General features: G+C 40.7%; 1 protein-coding gene across 1 annotated transcript in view; it reads left to right on the top strand.

Moving 5' to 3' along the window:
* LOC107120938 (pro-neuregulin-1, membrane-bound isoform-like) overlaps window positions 1-14,505 on the top strand; it is an 87,952-nt gene that overhangs the window by 48,449 nt on the left and 24,998 nt on the right. Inside the window, exon 2 of the mRNA XM_015423727.1 lies at window positions 10,479-10,662. Within this exon, the coding sequence (XP_015279213.1) occupies window positions 10,479-10,662 (184 nt within the window). The remainder of the gene's footprint in view (window positions 1-10,478; window positions 10,663-14,505) is intronic.

The raw sequence follows: 14,505 nt of genomic DNA, 5'->3' as shown, positions 1-14,505 counted from the left end.
AAAGTCCAGTAATGGATGCCAGCGTTTCCACCCCGCATTTCCTGATGTCTGAAACCCCCCCCCCCAGTTACGAAATAAAGCCGTTTGGGAAGTCTGGACTTTTCCTTCCATTTCCGCCCCCCCCCTTTTTTTTGTGGATCAGGGTGTGCATAAGCTCATAATCGCCCCTGGCGTTATCAATCACTGTTGCCAAGCAGTCATTCTGGATTGGGAGTCCCCAGAGGAGTTGTTTCCAAGCAACAACCCCCCACCCAACTCCTCTCTCCTGTTTCTTCATCAGAGTCTGAGAGCATCCCATGACAGACACAAGGGTAAGTGCACTGATATCAGTGGGACTACTCTCATGTAATTCTGCACTTAACCCCCCCACGTATTTCACAGAAGAGAGGCCAAGGGAAGGTGGCTGAGAGGGGCCAGAGTACTTCACAGAGAGATTGTGGAGCTGTCAAAAAGGAGCCGGAGCTTCAGATACACGCTTGTGTGCATGGGTGAAAGTCGGGGGGGGGGAGGAATTGCCGCAACAATCTGAATGATCGACCATGAGCCAGTTCAGGGTAGGATGTCTGATAAAAACTTCCTGCAACTATTTAAACGGCCACAAATAGAGGTGCAGCCAGATCACTCCAAGCCTCCAGTGTGACTGCAGCCTATGATCCCTGATGAGCCACTCTGGTTCTATCTGGAGTGCTCGGGTGATTGATGGGAATGTTAGATCTAAGGAATGTAGAAGTGAGGGCATACTTTCAATGGGTGAGGTACACTGTCCAAGTGGCTCCAAGGAAGGTCTGCAGCATGTCTACAGGAAGGGCATAAATATGTGGAGATGACCTTGGGAGTTCTTAAGTCATGATGTGAGAATTTAATACAATGAATTTGGATAGTTACCAAAAAAAAATCAGTTTGATATTTAGTCCCCTGGAATGTTCAGCCTCTGACAATTCTTGCTGCATCTTGTGGCTGTTACCTAAGCAGCAGGTTATTTGGATTTTCAAGTGAAAAGTGTCCTTTGGACACTCAAAGATTACTTGTCCCATCTAAATATGTTATAATAAATACATTTATTTTTGCAGAAGTACATCTTGAGTTGTTCAGTTTCGTAGACTGTAAGCATGTACAATACTGCGGTGATCCCAACTCTCACTGGGGATGTATTGCTTAGTCTGGATTTGTACAGATGTTTCTTCCCCTTTCTTCAAGTAGAATTGCTCACAGGACAGAGAGCAAAGCATTCACGAAAGCCTCTAAAAAGAGCTATCACTCCCTTGACACAAGTACTGCAAAGAATTAATGGGAGAAAGATACAGAAAATTTATAGCAAGAAAACTTGTCATTTCCATTACGAAAATCAATGGCTTAAAAGTACTGATATTCGGTATATCTCTGAATATTTAACACCTATAATATAATGAGTACTTTGCCTTTTGACACTTAAATTAATCTTTAAATTCCCAAATTGGTTTTCATTTCTTAACCATATTCCTGCTAATGTTAAAAAAGAATTGTCTTGCAAATTCAGATTTAGACACTGGGTAGGATTTAAGGTCTCCCTTTGATCAAGAGCAAATAAAAGTGGGATTAAGCTGGGATGTGACTTCATTGCCTTTCTTCTGGGCAATGCTTTGACAAAAAAGAAAGCAGTTGTTAACACTTTGGATAATGAGCATTTTATCTTTTTAGCTTCTAGAGGGTCTCTTTTTAACTGTCTGGAAACTGTCCTGGCACCTTAAATAGCCTAGGCTAGTGAGCTTGTCAGAGTTTAGAAACTATTCTGGGTTGGCCATGGTTAGTTAGAAAATTTTCGGTGGGTGCAGGTAGGAGCGGTGGGGCTGACTAAAAAAAAAAAGCAAATAAATCTCACTTTCTGGGTGGGAGGTGGCAACCGACATTGCTGCACGGGACTCCAAAGCCCAGCCAGCCATCTCTGGCCCTGCAAAGCCCTTGGCTTTCCCAAACACACTTGTGGGAAAGAGCTTGGAGGAGCTCTAGGTCCCTTCTGGCACTGCAGAGCAAGGGAGGGAGGGGGTGGGGGGAAGAAGAAGGGTTATGGCAAAGGCCTCACAGAGGGGGAGAGGGCACCACTTCATTGGGGAGCAAACCGGGTCCTGAAGAAGGGATAGTCATACAGGGCTGCTGCACCATGCAGCTCCTCCCAGACAGAGCTTCTCCAGGGAGGAGCATGGCATGCAAGCCTCCTCCACAGGCATCCCCCACCGGCAGGTTCCTTTCGGGAAGCAAGCTGGGGAGCTGAGCAACACTGAGCAGCGCCTGCCTGGCTCCCGGGCTTTGCCTTGGTGGCTACTGAAGGGAGTCCTCCTCCTCCTCCTCCTCCTCCTTCATATTGCCTTAAGTATTTGAGCCTTAAAACTTAAAGAAACACAGTGAAGAAGATGGTAGACATAAGGTTGGTAGATGAGCAAGAAAAACTGAATGCAAGTAAGGGAGACTTAAAAATATTAACTGATGGTCTGGTAGAACTCCTTGAAGGAAACTGTTTGCACAGGGACAGTCTCCTGGGATCACATCTTGATTTGAAGATACGTTACTGCATAAATGCTTTATGTGATGTAAAGAAATGTAAGATATCTGCAGCTCACAATAGGAAATGCTTGCTTTGCATTTCTTAATATTTGGTAAATTGCTAAAGTTTTAGGTATGGATTTAGGAGACCATCTTTAGGCCCTTAGGTCTGCAACTTTTGGGTCTTAAGAGTTTTTTTATTGACTTAGCTCAACTGTAGTGCTTGCGCTATTTGCTTGAAGATTAAATACGACCTAAGGAACAAAGTTTATATCTGAAGCTCTTTGTGAATTTCCCGTTTTCATTCTGAGAGATTTATGTTGGTAGCATATAACAGTGTCTCTACAAAGTCCAATAAAAGGAATTGCCTTACTTGCTTTTGTTATCTCAGAGCTTCATTAGAGAAACCTGAGATTTTGGCAGCTAAAGCAAGTTATTTGTGCATGTAGGTGGGCAGTAAATGTGTAGATGAGGGAGTGCTTGGGCCGCCTTTGTAACCTTCTTTGCTGTGGAAATTCTGTTCTCTGTCCACAGGTATGTGGGGTTTGGCTGGGGGGACCTAAGGAGGATTGAGAAGCATTGGAAACATATACATTATGTCCTTCAGACTGCAAATTTGGGCAGAGAAAATATAATATCCCATAATGCATGATATGAGATGCATGATATGTTCCAGAAATTTGCAGTGTTTAATTAAACATGTTCAGGGAGCTCAGTACAAATTAGGTTCCAAAGTTCAGCTGTGGTTGTAGCTCCACAAATCCAGCTACAAAACTATTACACTTGTCTGGTAGAGACAAACTTGGAGACGATGCAGTTTCCATACAGCTTCTTATTTATATAGCATTCTTTATTTCTTAAGTAATGCAGAGTTACTCCAGTCCCTCCCTCCATTTGTGCCTTGCCATTATTCCCAGTGGGGACCCAGAGCTGCTTACACCATACTCACCTTCTCCATTTGATCCTTGCATCAACCCTGTGTGGTAGACTAGGCTCAGAGTCTGTGACTGTTTCCATGGCAGAGTGGGGATTCTAACTTGGGTGTCCCAGATACTAGTACAACACTCTAACCACTGTTCCACTCTGGCTCTCATTGCTCCGGTTTAAGTCCATTAGACTTTGTCTGGCATAAATCTGCATAGGATTGCACTGTAGGTATCCACCACATGCTCCAGAAGAGACTGAGAGACTTTAGAAACCTGATGAACCTCTTTGCTTCTATAACCTCCCTCTCAGTTAATGCCATTCCACTTAGATTAATAGCTTGCAAGCCCAAATGACCCCTTTCAATTATGATTGTATAAGGTGTTGTCACCTTAAAATATATTCAGAAAATACAATTTTCAAATTACAGAATGTGTCTAGTTTCAAAATAGTTTGTTGAGGACTTGTCAGTTATTGAGGACTTGTATGTTAGTAGCTAACAGAGCAGCCAGTTCTGACTCATTCATTCAACTGGCATTTAATTCAGTGTTATCCAGAGCACCCTTGTTTTCTTAATAATCTATTATCAAGATATTGCATTCCTGACAACCTTCTCAGTTCTTCAACAAACAGTTCACATCACATTTAAGTGTGATGCTCTGTTAGACAGTTAATCTTAAAATCACAGTCTGTTCCTTGGTTCAAATCGTTTAAGAACGACCATTTTAGATCCTCCTGCCTAGTTAGTATAATTAATCACAACCTCAGAGCAGCCTTCACATCCTTACATTTTGAATCAAGGCCAAGGGCCGTATTAGCTGGCCGCTACACCTAAGGAACAGCACTTTTGTATTTGTGGCTGATCTGTTATTGAGGATTCAATATTCTTGAATGTTCAATGTATGCCCAACCTAGGTTAAAATTTCTCTCTGGGATTTTATCGGATTTGCATTGCTACTCAGACTCTGAGAAGATTGTATTCTTGCTAGCTGATTCCAATGCCAACATATTTTATAGAATGGCATTATATGCCTTGGCTGTAAAGAAAATATGGGCTAACGCTGGTCTTATGGGAACTAATTAATACTGATCTTAGTGGACACCTTTTGATTTAATTAACTGCCTATATTTTACAGTTTATCTTATTCTGATTTGTCTAAGGGTTTGTGGTTTTATTATATCTTAAATTTCATTCCATTTTATACCAATATTTATAGCAACCCTTCTGTTGTTATCCTTGGTTTGTAATGGCCTGCGACTAAATACAAATAAATTTTCTCTACATGTATGTTAGTAGCTAGCTGCCACCTCTCATCTAAGCTACCTTACAGGGGTATTATGAGAATAAAATGGGGGTGAGGTGTATACTCCTATGAGCTCTTCGGAGGAAGAGTGATGTTTACACAATTGGCCAAATAGCAGGCTAACTATTAATCTGCATCCAAGCATTTTCTCATAAATTATGTCGTTGGATTCTAAACGTCTTTGAACATCTGTGGGCAGTTACAAAGATTGTTGTCTTCAAGTATCTGGTCTGATATGTCATAATGTATTTAGCACTGATTTTTTTGTTGTTTTGGAATAAAGTTATTTTAGTGCTACTTTTCTGCTGTCCGTCACGGTTTTGCGTAGCAAGTGCATGCTTACATAATGGCCAGCATATTTAATACTTCCTAATATGTAACCTCTTGGGGGGCAGGGGGAGGAACGCCTGCAGAAGCTACTCTTGGATATGTTTCAGTTTTACCATCTGATTTTTTTGCCAGTTTTTTTTTTTTGCCATGTTGAAGTGGCCTGCAACTTGCATATAACCATCACGGTAGACCATCTTAGATTTTTTAAAACTTCTTTTGTCAAAAGGAGTGGTTTACTTATTTCCTATTTACAGTTATCAACTTATTTTCACAGATCAGATGTAGAAATGTTTGTTCCCTGCCCTTTAAAACATTTTAATGACAACTCGATGACATTTCCAAGTTAATGAGGTTTGCATTTTTTTAAAAAATCCCAACTTATATAGGTTTCATGGAGGGGCAGCGTAATATATAATAAATAATGAACAAAAATCTTGAAAAATGTGAAACTAGATCAATTAGCTGAAAGAGGTTTTAGACATTTTTCGTCCTTCTTTTCCCCATCACACCCAATGGCAAACTCCTTATGAAACTCAGGGGGATTTGAAAAACAATTTTTGAATGGCATGGGACCTAAGTATCCAACAAAAGTAAATAAAACAGCTATTAGATTTTGAGAAACTCATTTACTCAGCAATAAACATTCTGCCAGTGGGAAAAACATTGGCAACATTACATGTTTTTAGCTTTTTGCTGTCTGTATATGTAATTTGTAACATAATTTCTTTCCACGACCCTTCCTTTAAAGTGACTGGCCTATTTTTGCAATGTATTCAAACCACAGCAGCAAAGTAAGTAGTGCAAGGTCAGTCAATGACTCGGGATGAGCAGGGAATAGAACAACAGTCTGCCAAGCTCTGTGCTGATTTCTGCAGGATCATTTCTCTCTTATTCCTTCCTGGGCAACTCTGGGCTGCTCATGTTCTTTTTGAAATTAATCATGTTAAAGGAGGGTCACTGAGGATCAAACTGAGGGGAAAGTAAGAAATCTCCAAGGTAGACTTGGACATCTTTCTGTCTGCCGATTTTCATCTTAAAAGCATCAGACTGTGTAATATTTCAGTGAACTTTCAGGCCACAGAATACGTATGTAGGCCAGTTCACCTTAATAGGAGTACTGCTGCTTTGAGGTTCATGGCAAAAACTTCTTTTTCTTTCTATCTGCCATTCCTTGTGGGTGCTTTTGTGCAATCTCACATAAAAGTCATGGAACAAACAGACCCTGACGGATCCCATGTTCAGAAAACAATAGATCTTTTCAGATGTTATGTTTGGGAACGTCCAAATGCAGCTACTGGGAGCACATCCTATCAGCGATCCTCCCAATACACATAGTTGTCATTTTGTCTGAATAGGGACCCACATGTATCTTCCAGCTTCAGTGCATGCTTTGCAAAATCCTAATGTTCGAGGGTTCACATGCTGGAAAATACAGTGCTGGAAAATACACACACTAGCAACTGCACATTTTGAGAGGATCTGAGGTAGGTTACGCTCCCAGTACATGTGGTTGGATTCACCCAAATGGAACATCGGACAAAGCCACTCTATCTCTGAATATGAGTTGCTGTGGGGCAATGCAGGGGGAAACTTGGCCACTGGGTCCTGCTTGCAGGCCTTCTGAGAGTATCTAAGTTGGCCACTGAAGAAATCAGAATAGTGGGGTCTAGATGGACATTTGGTCCAATAGGGGTGTTCCAATCTGTAGGAATTCTTTCTCAGCACTGTATAAACATTATAAACAAATCGGTTTGTCAACAACAGTTGCTTTAACAGCAGCTATTTTTCTAGAAGTTGAAGAAAGTGTTTCTGCTTGCAGCATTATGCCTGGTGTTGGCCAGTTGTCATTTTAGTCCTTGGAAAATATTACCCATGTCATCCGATATTAATTGGCAGAAGAGAGAGTTTTAAAAAGCAAACAATCTTTGCTTCAGCTCTTTTAAGAAATACTGATAAAACTCAGCATTTATATTTGTGGAACTAGAATGAAAATTACTGGAAAATAACTATTTTTAGAAAGCAGCCAGTGTGGTGCAGTGGTTAAAGTGCTAGACTATGATCCAGGAAAACTGGGTTCAAATCCACAATGCTTCTGGGTGACTTTCATCCATTCACTCCAGCTCAGCCTCACTACCTCACTGGAATGTTCTGAGGCTAAAATAGGGAAAGGGCGAATAATGTACACTGGTTAAAATTATACTATATTGATAGATAAAAGCTTGTGAATGTTACAGTTATCAGAATGCAATACTAGAATGCAGCATTAGAATGCAGAACTTAGAAGTAGAGGGTTTTTTCCCTTCACAAATGAATGTGAGCTATTCAAGTAGCTTTCAGTGAGGTTTATATATACTATTGTGTGTTGGCTAAGTAGCAAGTTTGTTATATCACAAAATATAAAGTACTTTCTTATAGCAAGTATTAATACGGAATTCTGGACCCAGAGAAATCGATTTTTAAACTTCATGGGGCCAAAGAGACTAAAAAAGACAAGCCTACTGTTAGTGGAGGTTGCAAAACAATTCTGAAGAGAGAAAAAAGTGAGAACTTGTTACTTCCGTGGGATGTTAGGGATGCCAGCCTCCAGGTAGGATCTGGGGTCCCCGAGAATTACAGCTCATCTCCTGACTAGAGAGATCAGTTCCTCTGGAGAAGATGGATGCTTTGGAAGATGGAGGGTGGACGCTATGGCATTGTACCCCACTGAGGTCCCTGTCCTCCCCAGGGTCCATCCCCAAATCTCCAGGAGTTTTCCGGCTTGGATCTGGCAACCCTAAACCCCATCTCCTTTTGCTGACCAGAGGGGAAGTGGCAAGCCAATGTGTCCTATACAACAAATCATGAGGAACTATGCCCCCAAACACGAATGGATGTAGGCCAAGTCCAGCTTTCCACCGTCTTTGCACTACAGTGGACAGAAATGTGTATATCCTTTGAATGCTGCTGGATTCGTTGTAGGGTTTTGCCTTTTCCTGCCATTCTGCAGGCAGGTTGTCCATCTTGTTTATATTGTTCAAGTGCCAGTGGCTCATATATCTTTTTAAAAGCACTAACATTTTAAGTTGGAGAAGTACTCCAAGAAGGAGAATATGTGTTATTATGTCAAAGCCACCAGCCAGTGAGCACCGTGCACAGCCTATTTCTGCTGCCAACCCTCTGAACTGGTTTGGCCTAAGCTTAGCCCTGGAAAAGCAGAAATAAATCTGAAAAAGACATTGTGAATGTGTTTTCAGAGTGAAACTACTCAGGCATTATTATGGCCCACAAGACATACAGAAGCAGGAAACCCCCCCCCCACTGTTGTTGAATTAATTACCTTCGTAAAATCTCTACGTACTTCATTCAGCCTAGTATATCTTAACAGTAGATCAAGGTGGACAGCTGTGTTGGTCTGAAGCAATAGAACAAAGTTAGAGTCCAATGGCACCTCTAAGACCAACAATAACATTTCATCAGGTATCCAGCAATCCGACCCTCATGCAGCATACCAAGATTTCCTTAGCAAATGGTGGCCTGTATTAGAAAGACTGGATTGTAACCCAGATGGTAGAAATTCATTTAAATCACATGATAGTTATGAATTTATGAATATATAGTTTATAGGGATGAATGGGCTCTCTGTTTCTTGTTATTACTCTATTATGCTAGTTCTGTTGTACTGACTGAGACATTTGGAACTGTGGTGGTTGTTATTGTTAATTTAAGACTTCACTCTTCATTACAGTTACTGATATGTATTATTGTGAATGTTAATAAAATTAATAAAATTGTTATTAAAAAAATAAGACCAACAAAGTTTTATTCAAGGTGTGAGCTTTCGATGCACGCACACTTTGTCAGACGATGAAATGGAATTACATATCATAGTTGTATATATATATAGGGGTGGCTTGTAGGGATCCCAAGTCCCCCTGGGGGGCGGGGAAAACCCCGCCCCAGAGGCCCGTTCCCCTGCGGCGGCGGATCGGGCCCCGGGGGGAACTCCTCCCTGACGTGCGCGTCACCCGGAAATGACGCGGGCACGCTGGGCACACTGGGGGCGGGGCCATGGGCATACCATAGAGTTTTCCCTTGTATGGCCATGGCCCCGCCCCCAGCATGCCCAAGCATCATAACGTCACTTCCTGGTGACGTGTGTGTGTGTGCGCGCGCTCCGGGATCCACCCAGGAGTCCTCCGCCACCAAGGTAAGTTCCACTTGGCAACCCTAGTGGCTTGTTAAAGTAGCATGCAAAATAGTGAAGGTATTTTTAATAGTTTTAGGGTTAGAATCTGAGTAAATTATGCACGGGACATTATCTCTGTCAGTATTTTCGTTGCAGAGAGCAGAAACCTATCTCCAAGTACAGTAGTTCTTTGGTCAATCCCTGCCAATAAAAGTTTGAGTCTTTTGTGCAGAGAACAGTTTTATCAACCAACACAGTTTATCAGCAGCAAATGTGCCTGTATATATAATCTACAATCTACTATGAAATAACACGTGAACCAGGGACTCAATAAGGTTATCCGAACAGGGACAAAAATCTATAGTTAAAATGTTTTCATCTTTTCCAGAGTGAAACCACTCTTGTTTTTAAGTATGTGCTTCACCTAAAACTTCATCTTGAAGGGGCCTCAACTTCAAATTGGTTTGCATGTAAATTTATTGGTAATTTATGCTATGAAGGGAATTAAATTAATACAGAAATATATAATAATGAAATTGTTCATTCCTGTTTGTATTAAGAGGCCTGTTGGATATTAAGCACTTCTCAGTATTAATAGGTTTTTACGTGAGCCTCTTGGTGAAGTGAGCAACAGCTGCCTTTACAAATGAGAGCTAAAGTTCAAAGAAAATTTAAGTTGGCATCCTTTGCATCAGACACAGACTAGAGAAGACTATGATACTTGCCTTCAGAGACCTCGTATTAGTATGTTAAGCTTCTGTAACTATATTTTTAAGCACTTGAAGCAAAAAAAATTAACAAATACTAATGAGAAAATATACAGATTAAGAAACAGGGTTGTTATTTTTAGCATCTTTCCATTCTGAAGCCATACTTTAATATCACACGAGCATCTTCTTCAGAGTAATAATTGAGATACAGGATCAACATTCTTTGGTATTACACCTTTCAGTCTATGGATCAAAGTAAAGGTATAAAAAATTATATGGGTTTTGCTTCTGTGAGTGTGCCCTTGATAGATCCATGACCACTGTGAATTAGTGACTCCTGTCTTGATCCCTTGTTCTTCTACCCCCCCCCCCCCCGTTATGCTTTCAAACAGCAAAAGACTTTATAGGGAATTTATAATCTTCATAAATTCTAAACTCCCAAGATTGCCCTGATCAGAGTCACTTTTTGGCTGCATTTTCCCTTTTGAAGGACTGCTTAATCACCTGCACATTCTTTTTGTTCTTTAGCTGTGCCTCCTAAATTGAAGGAAATGAAAAGCCAGGAATCAACTGTGGGTCAGACGCTAGTTCTCAGATGTGAAGCCAGTTCTGAGCACCCCTCTCTCAAATTCAAATGGTTAAAGAATGGCAAAGAATTAACAAAAAGAAACAGACCGGAGAATATCAAGATCAAGAGCCCCAAAAAACAAAAGTAAGTATAAAGCAATGTATCTGAAAGCTAGGCTGTGGAAGGGATGTGAAATTAATCACTAGGATGCAAGCATCAACTGTATTAATTACCTCAGCCTACCCAACAACACGTTTTTGCAGCAAAGAACTATATAATTAATGGATATCACTTTATTTTCGCTTGATGGTTTTGCAGTGTTGTTCCTGTTGTATCTTTCTTTATAATAATAAAGTAGTAGCTTTTAGAACTATTATATTGGCTGCACGAGATAAACTTTGCTTTGCTGCGTATACATCTTAGATCTATTTCACTGACCATTATGGGGGGCTCCAGATTTTCTAAAATCAGCTAGGAGGATTAGCAACCCTGTGACTGTTCGGGGAAAATGTTGAAGAAGGTCCTCCATAATATACTTGCTAAATGTTTACATTTCAGAGGAGTAACTCCAGTTGGTCCCATCTTCCCTTATGGTCAATGATCCCAGAGACCACTACTGTAATTTGTGTCTCTGAACGTCTGATAATTTTAGTTCATTTGTATGTGGATGTTAGCTTCAGTTTTCACCTTTTCGGCTGGTTCAATTTTTAATCATTTAATGAGATTGTCAGGGTGGCTCGGTAGAATATTAGGCTTAGATGTGGGAAACATCCAATTTGGATATGTGCAAATTCTGTGACTTTCTACTTTGGGTTTATGTTATTGGCAGTGTTGCCTCTAAGCTGAGTTAGTGTGAGCTAGCTCACAGTTTTTTAGCCTCTGGCTCACACATTTTTTTCTTAGCTCAGGAAGGAGGGCTCCAGAGCAAACTAATTTATGCAATAGCCAAATCACCTGCTCACAACTTTAATGCGGGTAGCTCACAAAGTAGAATTTTTGCTCACAGGACTCTACAGCTTAGAGGGAGCGTTGGTTATTGGTTTTTATTTTGTTGGTTTAATATTTATTGTTTTTAGAATTGGCTTTACTCTGAAAACAAATGCAGGTTGCCTCGTAAAAGTTTGCCTGACAGCATGGGATATAAAAGTTTTAAATAAATAAATAGCCTTGTGCAGGTCACTGTCTCTTTGCTGGCTCTCAGAATCAATGTGGTGCTAAACGGAACTCTGAACATTTTTGTAGAATACAAATTCAGCAAAATAAGAGATTAATTCTGTGAATCAACTGTAGTATCCAAAACACTGTGACATTTTATGACAAAAGCATAACACGAAGAGTAGCCGAGAAGGAAAGTGATTTGGCTGATGCTGTCCTTCCTCCAGCGATGGGCTCTTAAGGGTGTTGGGGAAGGATAGTGTGGATGAGTGTTCTCTGCCAAAAGGGAGAGTTTAAGCCTGGAAGAGGAAATGCATAGTTTATTCTTCATTAAATGGTACTGGATTACTTAAAATATTCATATCCTGCCTCTTTAGACTCAAGGCAACAACAGGTTGCAAGGACATCAAAACGACATCTCAGCCCCTCAGTATGAAAAAACAGGGCGCACACACACATAAGGTGAAGTGCACACAAATCTGCTAATGCAGTTTACCTTCCATCCAGTACCCTCAGAAATAAAATAATCTTACATACCTCCCTAAATGCAGCAAGTGAAAGCATCCAGAGAGGTGGGCCTAGCACAGGAAAAACCTTGTTGGCCGGACTTTTCTATACGGTCTGTTCCAGGCAAAGGAGTTTTGCTGGAATGTGGGAGTATACCAAAGGATGCTATTTGGTAGGTATAAGAGTCCCAGACTGTGAAAGGTTTTTGAGTAATAAATAGCCAGCACTTCAAATTGGGACCAGAAGCAAATAGGTAACCAGTGGAGATGATGCAGCACTGGAGTTACATGTTCTGAACAGCTGACTCCAGTCTTGGCCGCCTTATTTTGTACCTATTGAAACTTCCAAGACTTCTTCAAAGGTAGCTGACACCCAGCTTTATAGATGTTCAGCTCCAGATGCCAATCCTAATGCATTTTTGTGGGTTTTGCCTGATGCAGAGCTTCTTGATTGAGGTACATCCCCATACAAATCCTGTTGATTTTTGTCAGTATTCTTCTGTGTGAGAGAAAGAGAAGAGCTTTTGTGGCTTCCCTACAACATCTAACATCTGGGAAGCTCAAACAGCAGCCAAAATCAAAGAAAGCACTTAACCTTTTTGTGTTACAGAAAACATTTTTTTTTGTTCTTTCCAATTAAACGCCAGAATGCTGAAGGATAAATTCTCCCCACTGCATTGTTTTCATCTGTCATTGCCTTAAAGGTAGTGACAGATGAGTTGGGAAGAGAATCTGTTGGAGTTAAACCACAAACCTGGCCTGATTGATTGTGACAAAATAATTTTAAAGGGTTTTGTAATGCAGAAAGAACCAGCAGAGGCTCCTTTGCCCCATCATATTATCTTGTGAATCCCAATTAATTGAACTGTTCCAGAAAGGTAACAGATTCTCTGGTGAACCCAGTTTGCTTTGAAATCCATATTTTAAAAAAAATGTTTTATATTAAGGGAGAAATATTGGCTCACCTTGTCCTTTCCATTCTTGAAACAATATTATTCACTGAGGGCCATCATGGACTTGTATAAATTTAGTTCTTAACAGCTAAGGGAGGTTTGTGCGTTTTCTACAGTCAGATGTTTAAGCACAGAATTTTGGTATTACGTAGTGCCTCCAGCACCCGGTGCCAAGAATTTGGTGCCTAATATCAAGGAAATTAATATCCATTTTTTAAAAGCCAAATATTTTTCAAACCATGCTCAAGAGAACTCTGGGTTCCACCCAAAGCTTATCAGGCTCTTGATAGGAAAACAAGTGATGGTAGGGAAGACAATGTACCTGTCACTCTGGGACTTTCTCTGCAGTGTGCAGCCTCAATAGTAACCTGGAGCACTTGAACACACACACTGTCCCCCAAAACATTGTCTATCTCTGGTCTAGGCAGTTTTCTAGATAAACAGAATGTGCACTTTTAGAACCCTCTGCAAGGAACTGAGTTTTCCTGCCAGATTTTCAGGGCTTTCTCGGCAGCCAAATTTGCATGAGAAGGGTTAATTGAAGGTTGAAAGTTTGAAAACCACAGTACTAGGTATTAGCATTAAGCCCAAGCCACTACAGCTGTCCAGAAAACACCCCTTTTAAAATATATAAACGCTGGTACTTGTTATGATTGGACCGGATTACTTTAGAATTTAGAATGCTTGTATTTCTCCTGAGCCTGTCAGCAGCAAAGCATAACAGAGTCATTGGAAACACTGGAAACTTCACCTTGTGTCAGGTTTGAGCCAGAAATAAAGAAAAAGTAGGCTCCTTTTGATGTGGGTGGGGTGAAGTAACTGCAGCTGACATTTTCCTGATTTCAAGTAAGGCAGATTTCCCCCACCCTTGCTTCCGCCAACACTCTAATTGATTACCAACTTTCTCCAAGGTGCATTGTGAATTTACAGCTTTCCGTTGTAGCTCTGCATTGCTAAGTATTTATACTTCTAGAGGTGGCTTTCCCTGTCAAGCTCCACGACTCAGCTGCGCAAACTTACATTGAAGATCCCTATTAGTACTGTTCTTGGGTGTGAAGGAGAGGAGAGGAATAAGCTACTTTAATACCATAGCTTAATGAAGGCCTAATGCGAAGCTTTGCAGTATTAAGGGGGTCATTATCATGTTTTTTAAAAAATTTATTTATTAAATTTATACCCCACCCTACCCCCCAAAATGGGCTCAAGGACAGCTCACAACATAAAATCAGCAAACAATAAAAACAATGAAACAATAAATAGCAATAGCAGATCAACCAAACCCGTGCATTATAACATAATTACCCTAAGAAACTGCAGTGTCCAGATGGTGTCCAGAAACAGTAGGGCACTGGGGGGGAAAGTCAAAAACATTG

Source organism: Gekko japonicus, unplaced genomic scaffold (assembly GCF_001447785.1).
Source record: "Gekko japonicus isolate JY-2015 unplaced genomic scaffold, Gekko_japonicus_V1.1 scaffold48, whole genome shotgun sequence".
NCBI classification, from domain to species: domain Eukaryota; kingdom Metazoa; phylum Chordata; class Lepidosauria; order Squamata; family Gekkonidae; genus Gekko; species Gekko japonicus.
Note: the sequence above shows the minus strand (reverse complement) of the source record. Positions and strands in the feature narration are given on the sequence as shown.